We start from the raw sequence: 24,848 nt of genomic DNA, 5'->3' as shown, positions 1-24,848 counted from the left end.
CTGTTGTTCACTCTCTCGACTCTCACTCGACTGTTGTACACTCACTCTCTCTCTCGACTGTTGTACACTCACTCTCTCTCTCGACTGTTGTACACTCTCTCTCTCTCTCGACTGTTGTACACTCTCTCTCTCTCTCGACTGTTGTACACTCACTCTCTCTCGACTGTTGTACACTCACTCTCTCTCTCGACTGTTGTACACTCACTCTCTCTCACTCGACTGTTGTACACCCACTCTCTCACTCGACTGTTGTACACCCACTCTCTCTCTCACTCGACTGTTGTACACCCACTCTCTCTCACTCTCGACTGTTGTACACTCACTCTCTCTCACTCTCGACTGTTGTACACTCTCTCTCTCTCTCTCTCTCGACTGTTGTACACTCACTCTCTCTCTCTCTCTCGACTGTTGTACACTCACTCTCTCTCGACTGTTGTACACTCTCGACTGTTGTACACTCTCTCTCGACTGTTGTACACTCTCTCTCTCGACTGTTGTACACTCACTCTCTCTCGACTGTTGTACACTCACTCTCTCTCTCTCTCTCGACTGTTGTACACTCACTCTCTCGACTGTTGTACACCTCTCTCTCGACTGTTGTACACCTCTCTCTCGACTGTTGTACACCTCTCTCTCGACTGTTGTACACCTCTCTCTCTCGACTGTTGTACACCTCTCTCTCGACTGTTGTACACCTCTCTCTCGACTGTTGTACACCTCTCTCTCGACTGTTGTACACTCACTCTCTCACTCTCTCGACTGTTGTACACTCACTCTCTCGACTGTTGTACACTCACTCTCTCGACTGTTGTACACTCACTCTCTCGACTGTTGTACACTCACTCTCTCGACTGTTGTACACCCACTCTCTCTCGACTGTTGTACACTCACTCTCTCGACTGTTGTACACTCACTCTCTCGCTCTCTCTCTCTGTTGTACACTCTCGACTGTTGTACACTCACTCTCTCTCTCTCTCGACTGTTGTACACTCACTCTCTCTCGACTGTTGTACACTCACTCTCTCGACTGTTGTACACTCACTCTCTCGCTCTCTCTCTCGACTGTTGTACACTCTCTCTCTCGCTCTCTCTCTCTCGACTGACTGTTGTACACCCACTCTCTCTCTCACTCGACTGTTGTACACTCACTCTCTCTCTCTCGACTGTTGTACACTCACTCTCGACTGTTGTACACTCACTCTCTCTCGACTGTTGTACACTCTCTCTCTCTCGACTGTTGTACACTCTCTCTCTCTCACTCTCGACTGTTGTACACTCTCTCTCGACTGTTGTACACTCACTCTCTCTCGACTGTTGTACACTCTCTCTCTACTGTTGTACGCTCTCTCTCTCTCGACTGTTGTACACTCACTCTCTCTCACTCGACTGTTGTACACTCACTCTCTCGACTGTTGTACACTCACTCTCGACTGTTGTACACTCACTCTCGACTGTTGTACACTCTCTCTGTTGTACACTCTCTCGACTGTTGTACACTCACTCTCTCTCGACTGTTGTACACTCACTCTCTCTCGCTCCCTCTCACTCTCGACTGTTGTACACTCTCTCTCTCTCTCTCTCTCGACTGTTGTACACTCACTCTCTCTCACTCGACTGTTGTACACCTACTCTCTCGACTGTTGTACACCTATTCTCTCGACTGTTGTACACTCACTCTCGACTGTTGTACACTCACTCTCTCTCACTCTCTCGACTGTTGTACACTCACTCTCTCGACTGTTGTACACTCACTCTCTCTCGACTGTTGTACACTCACTCTCTTGACTGTTGTACACTCACTCTCTCGACTGTTGCACACTCACTCTCTCTCACTCTCTCGACTGTTGTACACTCACTCTCTCACTCTCGACTGTTGCACACTCACTCTCACTCACTCTCTCGACTGTTGTACACTCTCTCTCGACTGTTGTACACTCACTCTCTCGACTGTTGTACACTCACTCTCTCTCTCTCGACTGTTGTACACTCACTCTCTCTCACTCACTCTCTCTCGACTGTTGTACACTCACTCTCTCTGTTGTACACTCACTCTCTCTCGACTGTTGTACACTCTCTCTCTCTCGACTGTTGTACACTCACTCTCTCGACTGTTCTCTCTCTCTCTCACTCTCGACTGTTGTACACTCTCTCTCTCGACTGTTGTACACTCACTCTCTCTCGCTCTCTCACTCTCTCTACTGTTGTACGCTCTCTCTCTCTCGACTGTTGTACACTCACTCTCTCTCACTCGACTGTTGTACACTCACTCTCGACTGTTGTACACTCTCTCTCGACTGTTGTACACTCACTCTCGACTGTTGTACACTCACTCTCTCTCGACTGTTGTACACTCACTCTCTCTCGCTCCCTCTCACTCTCGACTGTTGTACACTCTCTCGACTGTTGTACACTCTCTCTCTCTCGACTGTTGTACACTCACTCTCTCTCACTCGACTGTTGTACACTCTCTCTCTCGACTGTTGTACACCTCGACTGTTGTACACTCTCGACTGTTGTACACTCACTCTCGACTGTTGTACACTCACTCTCTCTCTCTCGACTGTTGTACACTCACTCTCACTCACTCTCTCGACTGTTGTACACTCACTCTCTCGACTGTTGTACACCCACTCTCTCTCACTCTCGACTGTTGTACACTCACTCTCTCTCTCTCGACTGTTGTACACTCACTCTCGACTGTTGTACACTCACTCTCTCTCGACTGTTGTACACTCTCTCTCTCTCGACTGTTGTACACCCACTCTCTCTCACTCGACTGTTGTACACCCACTCTCTCTCACTCGACTGTTGTACACTCACTCTCTCTCTCACTCTCGACTGTTGTACACTCACTCTCTCTCTCTCGACTGTTGTACACTCTCTCTCTCGACTGTTGTACACTCACTCTCTCTCGACTGTTGTACACTCTCTCTCTCTCACCTCTCGACTGTTGTACACTCTCTCTCGACTGTTGTACACTCACTCTCTCTCGCTCTCTCACTCTCTCTACTGTTGTACGCTCTCTCTCTCTCGACTGTTGTACACTCACTCTCTCTCACTCGACTGTTGTACACTCACTCTCTCGACTGTTGTACACTCACTCTCTCTCGACTGTTGTACACTCTCTCTCGACTGTTGTACACTCTCTCTCTCGACTGTTGTACACTCTCTCTCTCGACTGTTGTACACTCTCTCTGTTCTCTCTCGACTGTTGTACACCTCTCGACTGTTGTACACTCTCTCTCTCTCTCTCTCGACTGTTGTACACTCACTCTCTCTGTTGTACTCGACTGTTGTACACTCTCTCTCTCGACTGTTGTACACCACTCACTCTCTCGACTGTTGTACACTCACTCTCTCGACTGTTGTACACTCACTCTCTCTCACTCTCTCGACTGTTGTACACTCTCTCTCTCGACTGTTGTACACTCACTCTCTCTCGACTGTTGTACACTCTCTCTCTCTCGACTGTTGTACACTCACTCTCTCTCGACTGTTGTACACTCACTCTCTCTCTCTCTCGACTGTTGTACACTCTCTCTCTCTCACTCTCTCGACTGTTGTACACTCACTCTCTCTCTCGACTGTTGTACACTCTCTCTCTCTCGACTGTTGTACACCCACTCTCTCTCTCTCTCGACTGTTGTACACTCACTCTCTCTCTCTCTCGACTGTTGTACACTCACTCTCTCTCTCTCGACTGTTGTACACTCACTCTCGACTGTTGTACACTCTCTCTCTCTCGACTGTTGTACACTCTCTCTCTCTCTCACTCTCGACTGTTGTACACTCTCTCTCTCGACTGTTGTACACTCACTCTCTCTCGCTCTCTCTACTGTTGTACGCTCTCTCTCTCTCGACTGTTGTACACTCACTCTCTCTCGACTGTTGTACTCTCACTCGACTGTTGTACACTCACTCTCGACTGTTGTACACTCACTCTCTCTCGACTGTTGTACACTCACTCTCGACTGTTGTACACTCACTCTCTCTCGACTGTTGTACACTCACTCTCTCTCGCTCCCTCTCACTCTCGACTGTTGTACACTCTCTCTCTCTCTCTCTCTGTTGTACACTCACTCTCTCTCACTCGACTGTTGTACACCTCTCTCTCGACTGTTGTACACCTCTCTCTGACTGTTGTACACCTCTCTCTCGACTGTTGTACACTCTCTCTCTCGACTCTCTCACTCTCTCTCGACTGTTGTACACTCACTCTCTCGACTGTTGTACACTCTCTCTCTCGTTGTTGTACACTCACTCTCTCTCTCTCTCGACTGTTGTACACTGTGTACACCACTCTCTCGACTGTTGTACACTCACTCTCTCTCTCGACTGTTGTACACTCACTCTCTCTCGACTGTTGTACACTCTCTCTCTCTCTGTTGTACACTCACTCTCTCGACTGTTGTACACTCACTCTCTCTCACTCTCTCGACTGTTGTACACTCACTCTCTCACTCTCGACTGTTGTACACTCACTCTCTCACTCTCGACTGTTGTACACTCTCTCTCGACTGTTGTACACTCACTCTCTCTCGACTGTTGTACACTCACTCTCACTCGACTCTTGTCACTCTCTCTCGACTGTTGTACACTCACTCTCTCTCTCTCTCTCGACTGTTGTACACTCACTCTCTCTCGACTGTTGTACACTCTCTCTCTCTCGACTGTTGTACACTCACTCTCTCGACTGTTGTACACTCACTCGACTGTTGTACACTCTCTCTCTCGACTCACTCGACTGTTGTACACTCTCGACTCTCTCACTCTCTCGACTGTTGTACACTCTCTCTCTCTCGACTGTTGTACACTCACTCTCTCGACTGTTGTACACTCACTCTCTCTCGACTGTTGTACACTCACTCTCTTGTACACTCACTCTCTCGACTGTTGTACACTCACTCTCACTCGACTGTTGTACACTCTCTCTCGACTGTTGTACACTCACTCTCTCGACTGTTGTACACTCTCGACTCACTCTCGACTGTTGTACACTCACTCTCGACTGTTGTACACTCTCTCTCTGTACACTCTCTCTCTCGACTGTTGTACACCCACTCTCTCTCACTCTCGACTGTTGTACACTCACTCTCTCTCTGTCTCTCTCGACTGTTGTACACTCACTCTCTCTCGACTGTTGTACACTCTCTCTCTCTCACTCTCGACTGTTGTACACTCTCTCTCTCGACTGTTGTACACTCACTCTCTCTCTCACTCTCTCTACTGTTGTACGCTCTCTCTCTCTCGACTGTTGTACACTCACTCTCTCTCACTCGACTGTTGTACACTCTCTCTCTCGACTGTTGTACACTCTCTCTCTCTCGACTGTTGTACACTCTCTCTCTCGACTGTTGTACACTCACTCTCGACTGTTGTACACTCACTCTCTCTCGACTGTTGTACACTCACTCTCTCTCGCTCCCTCTCACTCTCGACTGTTGTACACTCTCTCTCTCTCTCTCTCGACTGTTGTACACTCACTCTCGACTCTCACTGTTGTACACCTCTCTCTCGACTGTTGTACACCTACTCTCTCGACTGTTGTACACTCACTCTCGACTGTTGTACACTCACTCTCTCTCACTCTCTCGACTGTTGTACACTCACTCTCTCGACTGTTGTACACTCACTCTCTCTCACTCTCTCGACTGTTGTACACTCACTCTCTCTCGACTGTTGTACACTCACTCTCTCTCTCGACTGTTGTACACTCACTCTCTCGACTGTTGTACACTCACTCTCTCGACTGTTGTACACTCACTCTCTCTCGACTGTTGTACACTCACTCTCTCTCTCTCTCTCGACTGTTGTACACTCACTCTCTCGACTGTTGTACACTCTCTCTCGACTGTTGTACACACTCACTCTCTCTCTCTCTCTCGACTGTTGTACACTCACTCTCTCTCACTCTCTCGACTGTTGTACACTCACTCTCTCTCGACTGTTGTACACTCACTCTCTCACTCTCGACTGTTGTACACTCACTCTCTCGACTGTTGTACACTCACTCTCTCACTCGACTGTTGTACACCCACTCTCTCTCGACTGTTGTACACTCTCTCTCGACTGTTGTACACCCACTCTCTCGACTGTTGTACACTCTCTCTCTCGACTGTTGTACACTCACTCTCTCGACTGTTGTACACTCACTCTCTCGACTGTTGTACACTCACTCTCTCGACTGTTGTACACTCTCTCTCTCGACTGTTGTACACTCACTCTCGACTGTTGTACACTCTCTCTCGACTGTTGTACACTCTCTCTCTCGACTGTTGTACACTCTCTCTCGACTGTTGTACACTCTCTCGACTGTTGTACACTCACTCTCTCGACTGTTGTACACTCTCTCTCTCGACTGTTGTACACTCTCTCTCGACTGTTGTACACTCTCTCTCGACTGTTGTACACTCTCTCTCGACTGTTGTACACTCTCTCTCGACTGTTGTACTCTCTCTCTCGACTGTTGTACACTCTCTCTCTCGACTGTTGTACACTCTCTCTCTCGACTGTTGTACACTCTCTCTCTCGACTGTTGTACACTCTCTCTCGACTGTTGTACACTCACTCTCGACTGTTGTACACTCACTCTCTCGACTGTTGTACACTCACTCTCTCTCTCGACTGTTGTACACTCACTCTCTCACTCTCTCGACTGTTGTACACTCACTCTCTCTCACTCACTCTCTCTCACTCACTCGACTGTTGTACACTCTCTCTCACTCTCTCGACTGTTGTACACTCACTCTCGACTGTTGTACACCCTCTCTCGACTGTTGTACACTCACTCTCTCTCGACTCACTCTCGACTGTTGTACACTCGACTGTTGTACACTCACTCTCTCTCTCGACTGTTGTACACTCACTCTCTCGACTGTTGTACACTCACTCTCTCTCTTGTACACCTCTCTCGTTGTACACTCACTCTCTCACTCGACTGTTGTACACTCACACTTGTACTCGACTGTTGTACACTCTCTCTCTCGACTGTTGTACACTCACTCTCTCTCACTCACTCGACTGTTGTACACTCACTCTCTCTCTCTCGACTGTTGTACACTCACTCTCTGTTGTACACTCTCTCTCTCGACTGTTGTACACTCACTCTCGACTGTTGTACACTCTCTCTCTCTCGACTGTTGTACACTCACTCTCTCTCGACTGTTGTACACTCACTCTCTCTCACTCGACTGTTGTACACTCTCTCTCTCTCTCTCGACTGTTGTACACTCACTCTCTCTCACTCTCGACTGTTGTACACTCTCTCTCTCGACTGTTGTACACTCACTCTCTCTCGACTGTTGTACACTCACTGTTGTACACTCACTCTCTCTCGACTGTTGTACACTCACTCTCTCTCTCTCTCGACTGTTGTACACTCACTCTCTCACTCTCGACTGTTGTACACTCTCTCTCTCGACTGTTGTACACTCACTCTCTCTCTCGACTGTTGTACACTCACTCTCTCTCACTCGACTGTTGTACACCCACTCTCTCGACTGTTGTACACCTACTCTCTCGACTGTTGTACACTCTCTCTCGACTGTTGTACACTCACTCTCTCTCTCACTCTCGACTGTTGTACACTCACTCTCTCTCTCTCTCGACTGTTGTACACTCACTCTCTCTCTCGACTGTTGTACACTCACTCTCTCTCGACTGTTGTACACTCTCTCTCTCTCGACTGTTGTACACTCACTCTCTCGACTGTTGTACACTCTCTCTCTCTCTCTCTCTCTCGACTGTTGTACACTCACTCTCGACTCTCTCTCGACTGTTGTACACTCTCTCTCGACTTGTACACTCTCTCGACTGTTGTACACTCACTCTCTCGACTGTTGTACACTCACTCTCTCTCACTCGACTGTTGTACACTCTCTCGACTGTTGTACACTCACTCTCTCTCTCTCTCGACTGTTGTACACTCACTCTCTCTCACTCTCGACTGTTGTACACTCACTCTCTCTCTCTCTCTCTCTCGACTGTTGTACACTCACTCTCTCTCGACTGTTGTACACTCTCTCTCTCTCTCTCTCTCGACTGTTGTACACTCTCTCTCTCTCACTCACTCTCTCTACTGTTGTACGCTCTCTCTCTCTACTGTTGTACACTCTCTCTCTCGACTGTTGTACACTCACTCTCTCTCTCTCTCTCGACTGTTGTACACTCTCTCTCTCGACTGTTGTACACTCTCTCTCTCGACTGTTGTACACTCTCTCTCTCGACTGTTGTACACTCACTCACTCTCGACTGTTGTACACTCACTCTCTCTCTGTACACCTCACTCTCTGTTGTACACTCACTCTCTCTCGCTCTCTCTCTCTCACTCTCGACTGTTGTACACTCTCTCCACTCTCTCTCTCTCGACTGTTGTACACTCACTCTCTCTCTCTCGACTGTTGTACACCTCTCTCTCGACTGTTGTACACCTCTCTCTCGACTGTTGTACACTCACTCTCTCTCGACTGTTGTACACTCACTCTCTCTCTCTCTCTCGACTGTTGTACACTCACTCTCTCTCGACTGTTGTACACTCACTCACTCTCTCGACTGTTGTACACTCTCTCGACTGTTGTACACTCACTCTCTCGACTGTTGTACACTCACTCTCACTCTCTCGACTGTTGTACACTCACTCTCTCTCGACTGTTGTACACTCTCTCTCTGTTGTACACTCTCTCGACTGTTGTACACTCACTCTCTCTCGACTGTTGTACACTCTCTCTCTCTCTCTCTCTCGACTGTTGTACACTCACTCTCTCACTCTCGACTGTTGTACACTCTCTCTCTCTCGACTGTTGTACACTCACTCTCTCTCGACTGTTGTACACTCACTCTCTCACTCGACTGTTGTACACTCACTCTCTCGACTGTTGTACACTCACTCTCGACTGTTGTACACTCTCTCTCTCTCGACTGTTGTACACTCACTCTCTCTCACTCGACTGTTGTACACTCTCTCGACTGTTGTACACTCTCGACTGTTGTACACTCTCTCTCTCGACTGTTGTACACTCACTCTCTCTCACTCTCTCTCGACTGTTGTACACTCACTCTCTCACTCACTCTCGACTGTTGTACACTCACTCTCTCTCTCTCGACTGTTGTACACTCACTCTCTCTCTCGACTGTTGTACACTCACTCTCTCGACTGTTGTACACTCACTCACTGTCTCTCACTCTCTCGACTGTTGTACACTCACTCTCTCTCACTCGACTGTTGTACACTCACTCTCTCGACTCACTCTCTCGACTGTTGTACACTCACTCTCACTCTCGACTGTTGTACACTCACTCTCTCGACTGTTGTACACTCTCTCTCTCGACTGTTGTACACTCTCTCACTCTCACTCTCACTCTCTCGACTGTTGTACACTCACTCTCTCTGTACACTCTCTCTCGACTGTTGTACACTCACTCACTCTCTCACTCGACTGTTGTACACTCACTCTCACTCTCGACTGTTGTACACTCTCTCTCTCTCTCGACTGTTGTACACCTCTCTGTTGTACACCCACTCTCTCTCGACTGTTGTACACTCACTCGACTCTTGTACACTCTCTCTCTCTCACTCTCTCTACTGTTGTACACTCACTCTCTCTCGACTGTTGTACACTCACTCTCTCTCGACTGTTGTACACTCTCTCTCTCTCTCGACTGTTGTACACTCTCTCTCTCTCACTCACTCTCGACTGTTGTACACTCACTCTCTCGACTGTTGTACACTCTCTCTCTCACTCCCTCTCTCTACTGTTGTACACTCTCTCTCTCACTCTCTCGACTGTTGTACACTCTCTCTCTCTCGACTGTTGTACACCTCTCTCTCGACTGTTGTACACTCTCTCTCGACTGTTGTACACTCTCTCGACTGTTGTACACTCTCTCTCACACTCTCTCTCGACTGTTGTACACTCTCACTCTCTCTCTCGACTGTTGTACACTCTCTCTCGACTGTTGTACTCTCTCTCTCGTTGTTGTACACTCTCTCTCTCTCGACTGTTGTACACTCTCTCTCTCTCGACTGTTGTACACTCTCTCTTGCTCACTCTCGACTGTTGTACACTCACTCTCTCTCACTCTCTCGACTGTTGTACACTCTCTCTCACTCGACTGTTGTACACTCACTCTCTCTTGTACACTCTCTCTCGACTGTTGTACACTCACTCTCTCGACTGTTGTACACTCTCTCGACTGTTGTACACTCACTCTCTCTCACTCTCTCTCGACTGTTGTACACACTCTCTCTCGACTCACTCGACTGTTGTACACTCTCTCTCTCGACTGTTGTACACTCACTCTCTCTCACTCTGTTGTACACTCTCTCTCTCGACTGTTGTACACTCTCTCTCTCTCACTCTCTCTCTCGACTGTTGTACACCTCTCTCTCTTCTCGACTGTTGTTCACCTCTCTCTCACGACTGTTGTACACTCTCTCTCTCGACTGTTGTACACTCTCTCTCGACTGTTGTTCACTGTTGTACACCACTCTCTCGACTGTTGTACACTCTCTCTCTCTCGACTGTTGTTCACCTCTCTCTGTTGTACACCTCTCTCGACTGTTGTACACTCTCTCTCTCGACTGTTGTACACTCTCTCTCGACTGTTGTACACTCTCTCTCGACTGTTGTACACTCTCTCTCTCTCGACTGTTGTTCACTCTCTCTCTCTCGACTGTTGTACACCTCTCTCTCTCTCGACTGTTGTACACCTCTCTCTCTCGACTGTTGTACACCTCTCTCTCGACTGTTGTACACCTCTCTCTCTCTCGACTGTTGTACCTCTCTCTCGACTGTTGTACACCTCTCTCTCTCGACTGTTGTACACCTCTCTCTCTCGACTGTTGTACACCTCTCTCTCTCGACTGTTGTACACCTCTCTCTCTCGACTGTTGTACACCTCTCTCTCTCTCGACTGTTGTACACCTCTCTCTCTCTCTCGACTGTTGTACACTCTCTCTCGACTGTTGTACACTCTCTGTTGTACACCTCTCTCTCGACTGTTGTACACTCTCTCTCTCTCGACTGTTGTACACCTCTCTCGACTGTTGTACACTCTCTCTCGACTGTTGTACACCTACTCTCTCGACTGTTGTACACCTACTCTCTCGACTGTTGTACACTCTCTCTCTCGACTGTTGTACACTCTCTCTCGACTGTTGTACACCTCTCTCTCGACTGTTGTACACCTCTCTCTCTCTCGACTGTTGTACACCTCTCTCTCGACTGTTGTACACTCTCTCTCGACTGTTGTACACCTCTCTCTCTCGACTGTTGTACACCTCTCTCTCTCTCTCTCGACTGTTGTACACCTCTCTCTCTCTCGACTGTTGTACACTCTCTCTCGACTGTTGTACACTCTCTCTCTCTCTCTCGACTGTTGTACACCTCTCTCTCTCTCTCTCTCGACTGTTGTACACCTCTCTCTCTCTCTCGACTGTTGTACACCTCTCTCTCTCTCTCTCTCGACTGTTGTACACCTCTCTCTCTCGACTGTTGTACACCTCTCCCTCTCCAGAATTGTATATAAAAATCTGCCAAGCACTTTGGCAACTTTGTGTGGGCGATCTCTGGCACCACATCACAAGATGAAAACAGAGAGGAGTGTCATACAAACTCCCCCATACTAAACTTTCATGCAAATATAAAACAAGCGATTTAAATCTGTTCTGCACTCCAGCGACAAGGGGATCCGAGCTGTCTCTGTTCTGTTAGGTGTGTTGCGTACAGTGTGTGAGGTTCACAGTTGAAGGTGTCAAATAACCGAAGTGTCAATCTATGCACACCACACACATTGTCGCTGGAGTGTTGAATTTAAAAAAAAATCATACTTTCCCTGAACTACTGGTGCTTTCTGTACTGTAAAACGGTAGTCTAAGCTTTGTGCAATCTGACGCCAGGCAGAGGGACTAAAATACATCACTTCACAGTTAGGATCAATACTCCCTCCCCAAAGGACAGCTAATCAATATTCAATTGGCAATCAATCAGCAGCAGTGTAGAGTATAACCAGACTGTTCATCATCTAAATACATGACATGCACACAGAACAACTTTATGAGCCTATACAGTCTTCATCCACCTAGACACTCTGGACCAAAGCCTTGGTGGGTGGGTTGGGGGGGACACTCTGGACAGTGAAGACAGGGAGGTGGGGGGGGGGACACTCTGGACCAAAGCCTTGGTGTGGGTTGGCAGCAGTAAAGACAGGTGGAGGGGACACTCTGGACCAAAGCCTTGGTGTGGGTTGAGAAAAGACAGGGAGAGAGAGGGAGGGGGCACAGTCTCATTGTTCCTTTGGGCGGAGCCTGACGCCATCTCTCACTCTGTCACACAAGCACACACAAGCCACTTGTGTCCCCACACCACACTACGGACGATGAAATCATTTGCTATGAGTAATGACAGCTTGACAAGTGCAGTGCGTGACTAGTACAGTACACAAACACACACAACTGTATGTATGGGAGCTATAGTGTTATCTGCAACGTCAACGTATCAAACAAGGAACGCAACAATATTAGTACATTGAATGACGCGATTGAGAGAGAATGTGCCTAGATTCAGCAGTCGTAAACAGACTGTAAAGAACACATCTAGTCTAATAACAGGTGTACACAAAAACAAATAGGACTGTCACAACTCATCTGGGGGGGGGGGGGGGGTAACATACATCACTCCCCCTTTCATCTCTACCTGGCTGGTCAGTAGGGAGAGGGGGGTGGAGAGAGAACTCTGGTTCCTTTGATAACTACACTACTGAAAGACATCTACACTAACCAAAGGGCCTGTGTATAAGCATTCACAGTCCAGCCATTTCAAGGCTAAGAAAGAGCTACCCTTCACTGTGAGTACGCATGTTTCACATTAAAACAGAAAGCAGGGTTTGTTTTTAGTTTGAAAACTAACTGGATGGGAACTTTGTGCCGTTTTCATTTACCCCAGAAAATAATTAAATACTGGTTCAGATTTGTTTTTTTTAAAGGAGCCCTGAGACAGAGAGAGAAACAGAACCAGTGCTGAGTGCCATTTGCCATCGTATCTAATATGTTGCTCTAACAGATACAGCACCGTTCACCACATGGATACATTCTCCTGTGAGGCCAAGATTACAGAACTAAAGGTGCTTATACGGCAAACAATTAGACTAGATGCTAAAATGGCTTTGATATCGGTGGGCAGATGCTAACCGGTTACCTGCGGTTTAACGTGTGTGTGTGTGTGTGGGGGGGGGGGGTCTGAACTCTACCTCTATCCCTCTGACAACCCAGCATGCAATGTTGGAGGCCGTGCTAACACACACACACGCACACACACCCCAATAGTTGACACAACTTGATGAGTTACACTTCAGCAAAAACAAATCTTCCTTTTTTTTAAGCTGCTGGCACATAATTTGAATAATTGAGCAGTTAGAAATATGACAGATTTAACAGATTTAACATGGGAGGGAGAGAGGGAAGAAGAGAAGGAGTGTGAGGAGAAACATTCTTCATGCAGAATTCATTACAGAGACAGTAAGATGCCAGCGCTGCTGACCAGAGCAGAGTGGCTGAGAGGGAAGAAGACTGCAGCTGGGCACTGGAGCAGCAGGCTGCTTTAGACTGGTTATAAATCGCTATGGACCCACCTCAGTCCCAGCACAGCAGTATGGGAAAGGAAAGGGGGGAAACCTAGTCCGTTGTACAACTGAATGCATTCAACTGAAATGTGTCTCCCGCATCTGCCAGCAGCATACCACCCTGCATACCACTGCTGGCTTGCTTCTGAAGCTAAGCAGGGTTGGTCCTGGTCAGTTCCTGGATGGGAGACCAGATGCTGCTGGAAGTGGTGTTGGAGGGCCAGTAGGAGGCACTCTTTCCTCTGGTCTAAAAAACAATATCCCAATGCCCCAGGGCAGTGATTGGGGACACTGCCCTGTGTAGGGTGCCGTCTTTCGGATGGGACGTTAAAAACGGGTGTCCTGACTCTCTGAGGTCATTGAAGATCCCATGGCACTTATCGTAAGAGTAGGGGTGTTAACCCCGGTGTCCTGGCTAAATTCCCAATCTGGCCCTCAAACCATCATGGTCACCTAATAGTCCCCAGTTTACAATTGGCTCATTAATCCCCCTCCTCTCCCCTGTAACTATTCCCCAGGTTGTTGCTGCAAATGAGAACGTGTTCTCAGTCAACTTACCTGGTAAAATAACGGATAAATAAATAAAACTTTTTTTTTTTTTTTTAACCCAACCGCTCTGAATCAGAGAGGTGCAGGGGGCTGCCTTAATCAACAGCCACGTCATCGTTAACAGGGGCAGAACGACAGATTTTTACCTTGTCAGCTCGGGGATTCGATCCAGCAACCGTTTGGTTACTGGCCTAACGCTCCTACCTGCCGCGGCAGGCTGGGTGGTGTTGTGCAACGGAAAACAAATATCGGTGTTCTTATCGGACAAGTTCAGAGCGTAACTTGCTCGCTACTGAACACGACCCTAGTGAGCATGGGCTGGCATGTTGGACTGTAATACTGCTCCTAGCTCCTCCCGTCACCTGCCTGGCCAGCAGAATGCTGGACTGTAATACTGCTCCTAGCTCCTCCCGTCACCTGCCTGGCCAGCAGAATGCTGGACTGTAATACTGCTCCTAGCTCCTCCCATCACCTGCCTGGCCAGCAGAATGCTGGACTGTAATACTGCTCCTAGCTCCTCCCGTCACCTGCCTGGCCAGCAGAATGCTGGACTGTAATACTGCTCCTAGCTCCTCCCGTCACCTGCCTGGCCAGCAGAATGCTGGACTGTAATACTGCTCCTAGCTCCTCCCATCACCTGCCTGGCCAGCAGAATGCTGGACTGTAATACTGCTCCTAGCATCACCTGCCTGGCCAGCAGAATGCTGGACTGTAATACTGCTCCTAGCTCCTCCCGTCACCTGCCTGGTCAGCAGAATGCTGGACTGTAATACTGCTCCTAGCTCCTCCCGTCACCTGCCTGGCCAGCAGAATGCTGGACTGTAATACTGCTCCTAGCATCACCTGCCTGGCCAGCAGAATGCTGGACCTGCCTCACCTGGCAGCAGAATGCTGGACTGTAATACTGCTCCTAGCATCACCTGCCTGGCCAGCAGAATGCTGGACTGTAATACTGCTCCTAGCTCCTCCCATCACCTGCCTGGCCAGCAGAATGCTGGACTGTAATAGTGCTCCTAGCTCCTCCCGTCACCTGCCAGACAGAATGCCAGACACAACATACTGAAGGAACTGAAGGAGTTACTAGTATCCCAGGATCTCAAATATAGGGACATTGGCTTTCACAAACGCTCACTAGTCCTCACTGATCCTGCACATACATATTCAGACATGTACATTCTGCATCCAGAGAGATAACGACCCCGCTGACACTTTACATGTACATTCTGCATCCAGAGAGATAACGACCCCGCTGACACTTTACATGCACATTCTGCATCCAGAGATAACGACCCCGCTGATACTTTACATGCACATTCTGCATCCAGAGATAACGACCCCGCTGATACTTTACATGTACATTCTGCATCCAGAGATGACGACCCCGCTGATACTTTACATGTACATTCTGCATCCAGAGATAACGACCCCGCTGATACTTTACATGTCCATGTACATCTCACAGGGCTAAGATACACCGGGCTAAGAGAATAGAGCTTCGATACACAGGGCTAAGAGAATAGAGCTTCGATACACAGGGCTAAGAGGATAGAGCTTCGATACACAGGGCTAAGAGGATAGAGCTTCGATACACAGGGCTAAGAGGATAGAGCTTCGATACACAGGGCTAAGAGGATAGAGCTTCGATACACAGGGCTAAGAGGATAGAGCTTCGATACACAGGGCTAAGAGGATAGAGCTTCGATACACAGGGCTAAGAGGATAGAGCTGCGATACACATGGCTAAGAGAATAGAGCTTCGATACACATGGCTAAGAGAATAGAGCTTCGATACACGGGGCTAAGAGAATAGAGCTTAGATACACGGGGCTAAGAGAATAGAGCTTCGATACACAGGGCTAAGAGAACAGAGCTTCGATACACAGGGCTAAGAGAACAGAGCTTCGATACACGGGGCTAAGAGAACAGAGCTTCGATACACAGGGCTAAGAGAACAGAGCTTCGATACACAGGGCTAAGAGAACAGAGCTTAGATACACAGGGCTAAGAGAACAGAGCTTATATACACGGGGCTAAGAGAACAGAGCTTCGATACACGGGGCTAAGAGAATAGAGCTTCGATACACGGGGCTAAGAGAACAGAGCTTCGATACACAGGGCTAAGAGAACAGAGCTTAGATGCTCAGAGAACAGAGCTTAGATACACGGGGCTAAGAGAACAGAGCTTAGATACACAGGGCTAAGAGAACAGAGCTTCGATACACGGGGCTAAGAGAACAGAGCTTCGATACACAGGGCTAAGAGAACAGAGCTTCGATACACAGGGCTAAGAGAACAGAGCTTCGATACACAGGGCTAAGAGAACAGAGCTTAGATACACAGGGCTAAGAGAACAGAGCTTAGATACACGGGGCTCAGAGAACAGAGCTTAGATACACAGGGCTCAGAGAACAGAGCTTAGATACACAGGGCTCAGAGAACAGAGCTTAGATACACAGGGCTAAGAGAACAGAGCTTAGATACACAGGGCTCAGAGAAACAGAGCTTAGATACACAGGGCTCAGAGAACAGAGCTTAGATGCTCAGAGAGACAGAGCTTAGATACACAGGGCTAAGAGAACAGAGCTTAGATACACAGGGCTAAGAGAACAGAGCTTCGATACACAGGGCTAAGAGAACAGAGCTTCGATACACAGGGCTAAGAGAACAGAGCTTCGATACACAGGGCTCAGAGAACAGAGCTTCGATACACAGGGCTAAGAGAACAGAGCTTAGATACACGGGGCTAAGAGAACAGAGCTTATATACACGGGGCTAAGAGAACAGAGCTTCGATACACGGGGCTAAGAGAATAGAGCTTCGATACACGGGGCTAAGAGAACAGAGCTTCGATACACAGGGCTAAGAGAACAGAGCTTAGATGCTCAGAGAACAGAGCTTAGATACACGGGGCTAAGAGAACAGAGCTTAGATACACAGGGCTAAGAGAACAGAGCTTCACAGGGCTCATACACACAGGGCTAAGAGAACAGAGCTTCGATACACGGGGCTAAGAGAACAGAGCTTCGATACACAGGGCTAAGAGAACAGAGCTTAGATACACAGGGCTAAGAGAACAGAGCTTAGATACACGGGGCTAAGAGAACAGAGCTTAGATACACAGGGCTAAGAGAACAGAGCTTAGATACACGGGGCTCAGAGAACAGAGCTTAGATACACGGGGCTCAGAGAACAGAGCTTAGATACACGGGGCTCAGAGAACAGAGCTTAGATACACAGGGCTAAGAGAACAGAGCTTAGATACACGGGGCTCAGAGAACAGAGCTTAGATACACAGGGCTCAGAGAACAGAGCTTAGATGCTCAGAGAACAGAGCTTAGATACACGGGGCTAAGAGAACAGAGCTTAGATACACAGGGCTAAGAGAACAGAGCTTCGATACACAGGGCTAAGAGAACAGAGCTTCGATACACAGGGCTAAGAGAACAGAGCTTCGATACACAGGGCTCAGAGAACAGAGCTTCGATACACAGGGCTAAGAGAACAGAGCTTAGATACACGGGGCTAAGAGAACAGAGCTTATATACACGGGGCTAAGAGAACAGAGCTTCGATACACGGGGCTAAGAGAACAGAGCTTCGATACACGGGGCTAAGAGAACAGAGCTTCGATACACAGGGCTAAGAGAACAGAGCTTAGATGCTCAGAGAACAGAGCTTAGATACACGGGGCTAAGAGAACAGAGCTTAGATACACAGGGCTAAGAGAACAGAGCTTCGATACACGGGGCTAAGAGAACAGAGCTTCGATACACGGGGCTAAGAGAACAGAGCTTCGATACACAGGGCTAAGAGAACAGAGCTTAGATACACAGGGCTAAGAGAACAGAGCTTAGATACACGGGGCTCAGAGAACAGAGCTTAGATACACGGGGCTCAGAGAACAGAGCTTAGATATACGGGGCTCAGAGAACAGAGCTTAGATACACGGGGCTAAGAGAACAGAGCTTAGATACACAGGGCTCAGAGAACAGAGCTTCGATACACAGGGCTAAGAGAACAGAGCTTCGATACACAGGGCTAAGAGAACAGAGCTTCGATACACAGGGCTCAGAGAACAGAGCTTCGATACACAGGGCTAAGAGAACAGAGCTTAGATACACGGGGCCAAGAGAACAGAGCTTAGATACACGGGGCTAAGAGAACAGAGCTTAGATACACGGGGCTAAGAGAACAGAGCTTCGATACACGGGGCTAAGAGAACAGAGCTTCGATACACGGGGCTAAGAGAACAGAGCTTCGATACACGGGGCTAGAGAACAGAGCTTCGATACACGGGGCTAAGAGAATAGAGCTTCGATACACGGTGCTAAGAGAATAGAGCTTAGATACACAGGGCTAAGAGAACAGAGCTTCGATACACAGGGCTAAGAGAACAGAGCTTAGATACACGGGGCCAAGAGAACAGAGCTTAGATACACGGGGCTAAGAGAACAGAGCTTCGATACACGGGGCTAAGAGAACAGAGCTTCGATACACGGGGCTAAGAGAACAGAGCTTCGATACACGGGGCTAAGAGAACAGAGCTTCGATACACGGGGCTAAGAGAACAGAGCTTCGATACACGGGGCTAAGAGAACAGAGCTTCGATACACGGGGCTAAGAGAATAGAGCTTCGATACACGGGGCTAAGAGAATAGAGCTTAGATACACGGGGCTAAGAGAATAGAGCTTAGATACACAGGGCTAAGATACACAGGGCTAAGAGAACAGAGCTTCGATACACAGGGCTAAGAGAATAGAGCTTAGATACACAGGGCTAAGAGAACAGAGCTTAGATACACAGGGCTAAGAGAACAGAGCTTCGATACACAGGGCTAAGAGAATAGAGCTTCGATACACGGGGCTAAGAGAATAGAGCTTAGATACACAGGGCTAAGATACACAGGGCTAAGAGAACAGAGCTTCGATACACAAGGCTAAGAGAACAGAGCTTCGATACACGGGGCTAAGAGAACAGAGCTTCGATACACGGGGCTAAGAGAACAGAGCTTCGATACACAGGGCTAAGAGAACAGAGCTTAGATACACAGGGCTAAGAGAACAGAGCTTAGATACACGGGGCTCAGAGAACAGAGCTTAGATACACAGGGCTAAGAGAACAGAGCTTAGATACACAGAGCTAAGAGAACAGAGCTTAGATACACAGAGCTAAGAGAACAGAGCTTAGATACACAGAGCTAAGAGAACAGAGCTTAGATACACAGGGCTAAGAGAATAGAGCTTAGATACACAGGGCTAAGAGAACAGAGCTTAGATACACAGGGCTAAGAGAACAGAGCTTCGATACACAGGGCTAAGAGAATAGAGCTTCGATACACAGGGCTAAGAGAATAGAGCTTCGATACACGGGGCTAAGATACACAGGGCTAAGAGAACAGAGCTTCGATACACGGGGCTAAGAGAACAGAGCTTCGATACACGGGGCTAAGAGAACAGAGCTTAGATGCTCAGAGAACAGAGCTTAGATACACGGGGCTAAGAGAACAGAGCTTAGATACACAGGGCTAAGAGAACAGAGCTTCGATACACGGGGCTAAGAGAACAGAGCTTCGATACACAGGGCTAAGAGAATAGAGCTTCGATACACAGGGCTAAGAGAACAGAGCTTAGATACACAGGGCTAAGAGAACAGAGCTTAGATACACGGGGCTCAGAGAACAGAGCTTAGATACACGGGGCTCAGAGAACAGAGCTTAGATACACGGGGCTCAGAGAACAGAGCTTAGATACACAGGGCTAAGAGAACAGAGCTTAGATACACAGGGCTAAGATACACAGAGCTAAGAGAACAGAGCTTAGATACACAGGGCTAAGATACACAGAGCTAAGAGAACAGAGCTTAGATACACAGAGCTAAGAGAACAGAGCTTAGATACACAGAGCTAAGAGAACAGAGCTTAGATACACAGGGCTAAGAGAATAGAGCTTAGATACACGGGGCTCAGAGAACAGAGCTTAGATACACGGGGCTCAGAGAACAGAGCTTAGATACACAGGGCTAAGAGAACAGAGCTTAGATACACGGGGCTCAGAGAACAGAGCTTAGATACACAGGGCTCAGAGAACAGAGCTTAGATGCTCAGAGAACAGAGCTTAGATACACGGGGCTAAGAGAACAGAGCTTAGATACACAGGGCTAAGAGAACAGAGCTTCGATACACAGGGCTAAGAGAACAGAGCTTCGATACACAGGGCTCAGAGAACAGAGCTTCGAGAACAGAGCTACACAGGGCTAAGAGAACAGAGCTTAGATACACAGGGCTAAGAGAACAGGGCTTAGATACACGGGGCTAAGAGAACAGAGCTTCGATACACGGGGCTAAGAGAACAGAGCTTCGATACACGGGGCTAAGAGAACAGAGCTTCGATACACGGGGCTAAGAGAATAGAGCTTCGATACACGGGGCTCAGAGAACAGAGCTTAGATGCACAGGGCTCAGAGAACAAAGCTTCGATACACAGGGCTAAGAGAACAGAGCTTCGATACACGGGGCTAAGAGAACAGAGCTTAGATACACGGGGCTCAGAGAACAGAGCTTAGATACACGGGGCTCAGAGAACAGAGCTTAGATGCTCAGAGAACAGAGCTTAGATACACGGGGCTAAGAGAACAGAGCTTAGATACACAGGGCTAAGAGAACAGAGCTTCGATACACAGGGCTAAGAGAACAGAGCTTCGATACACAGGGCTAAGAGAACAGAGCTTCGATACACAGGGCTAAGAGAACAGAGCTTAGATACACAGGGCTAAGAGAACAGGGCTTAGATACACGGGGCTAAGAGAACAGAGCTTAAGATACACACAGGGGCTAAGAGAACAGAGCTTCGATACACGGGGCTAAGAGAACAGAGCTTCGATACACAGGGCTAAGAGAACAGAGCTTCGATACACAGGGCTAAGAGAACAGAGCTTAGATACACAGGGCTAAGAGAACAGAGCTTAGATACACGGGGCTCAGAGAACAGAGCTTAGATACACAGGGCTCAGAGAACAGAGCTTAGATGCTCAGAGAACAGAGCTTAGATACACGGGGCTCAGAGAACAGAGCTTAGATACACAGGGCTAAGAGAACAGAGCTTAGATACACGGGGCTCAGAGAACAGAGCTTAGATACACAGGGCTCAGAGAACAGAGCTTAGATGCTCAGAGAACAGAGCTTAGATACACGGGGCTAAGAGAACAGAGCTTAGATACACAGGGCTCAGAGAACAGAGCTTCGATACACAGGGCTAAGAGAACAGAGCTTCGATACACGGGGTTAAGTGAACAGAGCTTAGATACACAGGGCTAAGAGAACAGAGCTTCGATACACAGGGCTAAGAGAACAGAGCTTAGCTACACAGGGCTCAGAGAACAGAGCTTAGATACACAGGGCTAAGACAACAGAGCTTAGATACACAGGGCTAAGATACACAGGGCTAAGAGAACAGAGCTTCGATACACAGGGCTCAGAGAACAGAGCTTCGATACACAGGGCTAAGAGAACAGAGCTTAGATACACAGGGCTAAGAGAACAGGGCTTAGATACACGGGGCTAAGAGAACAGAGCTTCGATACACGGGGCTAAGAGAACAGAGCTTCGATACACAGGGCTAAGAGAACAGAGCTTCGATACACAGGGCTAAGAGAACAGAGCTTCGATACACAGGGCTAAGAGAACAGAGCTTAGATACACAGGGCTAAGAGAACAGAGCTTAGATACACAGGGCTAAGAGAACAGAGCTTAGATACACGGGGCTCAGAGAACAGAGCTTAGATACACGGGGCTCAGAGAACAGAGCTTAGATACACGGGGCTCAGAGAACAGAGCTTAGATACACGGGGCTCAGAGAACAGAGCTTAGATACACAGGGCTAAGAGAACAGAGCTTAGATACACGGGGCTCAGAGAACAGAGCTTAGATACACAGGGCTCAGAGAACAGAGCTTAGATGCTCAGAGAACAGAGCTTAGATACACGGGGCTAAGAGAACAGAGCTTAGATACACAGGGCTCAGAGAACAGAGCTTCGATACACAGGGCTAAGAGAACAGAGCTTCGATACACGGGGTTAAGTGAACAGAGCTTAGATACACAGGGCTAAGAGAACAGAGCTTCGATACACAGGGCTAAGAGAACAGAGCTTAGCTACACAGGGCTCAGAGAACAGAGCTTAGATACACAGGGCTAAGACAACAGAGCTTAGATACACAGGGCTAAGAGAACAGAGCTTCGATACACAGGGCTAAGAGAACAGAGCTTAGATACACAGGGCTTAGATACACAGGGCTCAGAGAACAGAGCTTAGATACACAGGGCTCAGAGAACAGAGCTTAGATACACAGGGCTCAGAGAACAGAGCTTAGATACACAGGGCTAAGAGAACAGAGCTTAGATACACAGGGCTAAGATACACAGGGCTAAGAGAACAGAGCTTAGATACACAGGGCTCAGAGAACAGAGCTTAGATACACAGGGCTAAGAGAACAGAGCTTAGATACACAGGGCTTAGATACACAGGGCTCAGAGAACAGAGCTTAGATACACAGGGCTCAGAGAACAGAGCTTAGATACACAGGGCTCAGAGAACAGAGCTTAGATACACAGGGCTAAGAGAACAGAGCTTAGATACACAGGGCTAAGATACACAGGGCTAAGAGAACAGAGCTTAGATACACAGGGCTCAGAGAACAGAGCTTAGATACACAGGGCTAAGAGAACAGAGCTTAGATACACAGGGCTAAGAGAATAGAGCTTAGACACACGGGGCTAAGAGAATAGAGGCAGCCTTTGTTAAGGAGATTCTTGAGGCCTAGATGTCTTTAAAATAACACACATCACAACCCATATATGATCACTAGCCAGTAGCCTGAATGGGGATATAGAGTGTTACGGCTCCACCCAGAACCCAGGTGATTCTCCTCAGAGTGTAGACTGAGCTTTTGGCAGTGAAAAGCATTAGCCAATCATTAGTGCCCACAGCCCAACACTGACCCCTCAGAGCTGGTCCAATCAGCAGACAGGACTAGATCGGGGTCACCAAGTGTCCCATTACCCCAGGGAACCTTCCTTCATTATTAACTACTCACCGGACACACACACACACACCCCTATTGCAACAGAGCTATTACAGCAGTACCAAGGGAATCTCTTTCTCTCTAGCCAACTCTCTCAAACACAGACACACAGGGGGTCTGTCAGAAGTTAATTGCATTCATTTTGAGGGACACAGTACAGCTAACGTACAACACAGTCAGATACACACAGAGACAGACACACTCAGACAGAAGCACACACACAAAAGAAAGAAAGGCATTTCACTGTACTTGTCCATGAGACAATAAAACTTGAAACACACCTCCGTATCTGGCGGCTGCTCTGCGTCGGGAGGGAGACACCAGCTCCCTGACCATATGAAGCACCTGCATGCTCATAGTGGGGAGGGGCCAACCATGTTCACCGGGCGTGGGGAGTCCACTCTCGCACCCCCGACAACCTCATCCCTCACAGGGCCCTCTGACATCATCCCAATGTCTTAAAAGTCAAGCCCATCTTATTCCCAGGCACCAGGTTTAGGGTCCACAGAGCCCGGATCTTTCCCCAGTCCTAGTTCCTCTCTTTGGGGTGGAGTAGTGGCGGCAGCCCCTCAAGGTTCCAAGGATGATTCCAAGGTCAGCTTTAGCCTCCAGTTCCACCCAGTCATCCCTAAGCCTTTTTCCTCTCTGCTCCGATCCAACCTCCCTCTCTCCTCAGTCGCTCTCAGCACCAGCAGCAGCAGCAAGCCCTCAACACTCCCTTACGCGATCACACATGCACGTCCCTAGCACTCACACACACTTTCTCTCCTACTCTGCTACATGTGAATATCTACGACAGTCACATTTAGGTCGACCTAGAGAGGCAGTCTGTTCTAAGACACTGAAGGCAGTCTGCATCACTGCTCTTCCTCTCCTCTCTCTCCAGGGGTCAGCGGTTGTTCCTGTCCAGGTAGATTATCGCCTCCCGTCCTCCTACGGCTCTCATATGTCCAGTAATACCAGACCACCGCTCTCACAGGTCCAGTAATACCAGACCAGCGCTCTCACAGGTCCAGCAATACCATACCAGCGCTCTCACAGGTCCATTAATACCAGACCAGCGCTCTCACAGGTCCATTAATACCAGACCAGCGCTCTCACAGGTCCATTAATACCAGACCAGCGCTCTCACAGGTCCATTAATACCAGACCAGCGCTCTCACAGGTCCATTAATACCAGACCAGCGCTCTCACACGTCCATTAATACCAGACCAGCGCTCTCACAAGTCCATTAATAACAGACCAGCGCTCTCACAGGTCCATTAATACCAGACCACCGCTCTCACAGGTCCAGCAATACCAGACCACCGCTCTCACAGGTCCAGCAATACCAGACCACCGCTCTCACAGGTCCATTAATACACAGACCACCGCTCTCACAGGTCCATTAATACCAGACCACCGCTCTCACAGGTCCATTAATACCAGACCACCGCTCTCACAGGTCCAGCAATACCAGACCACCGCTCTCACAGGTCCAGCAATACCAGACCAGCGCTCTCACAGGTCCATTAATACCAGACCAGCGCTCTCACAGGTCCATTAATACCAGACCACCGCTCTCACAGGTCCATTAATACACAGACCACCGCTCTCACAGGTCCA

The 24,848-nt window shown here is 48.5% G+C and overlaps 1 protein-coding gene across 3 annotated transcripts in view; it reads right to left on the bottom strand.

Annotated features, from left to right (window-relative positions):
* The window catches only part of LOC115121444 (USP6 N-terminal-like protein), a 99,758-nt gene that overhangs the window by 46,209 nt on the left and 28,701 nt on the right, over positions 1 to 24,848 (bottom strand). Inside the window, exon 1 of one of the 3 annotated variants that reach the window (XM_065008243.1) lies at positions 23,524 to 24,323. The exons of the other annotated variants lie outside the window; for them this stretch is intronic. Coding sequence (XP_064864315.1) covers positions 23,524 to 23,599 — 76 coding nt within the window. The 5' untranslated portion in view covers positions 23,600 to 24,323. Of the gene's footprint in view, positions 1 to 23,523; positions 24,324 to 24,848 lie in introns of those variants that run through there. 3 annotated transcript variants of the gene reach the window in all.

Source organism: Oncorhynchus nerka, linkage group LG23, assembly GCF_034236695.1.
Source record: "Oncorhynchus nerka isolate Pitt River linkage group LG23, Oner_Uvic_2.0, whole genome shotgun sequence".
NCBI classification, from domain to species: Eukaryota; Metazoa; Chordata; class Actinopteri; order Salmoniformes; family Salmonidae; genus Oncorhynchus; species Oncorhynchus nerka.
Note: the sequence above shows the minus strand (reverse complement) of the source record. Positions and strands in the feature narration are given on the sequence as shown.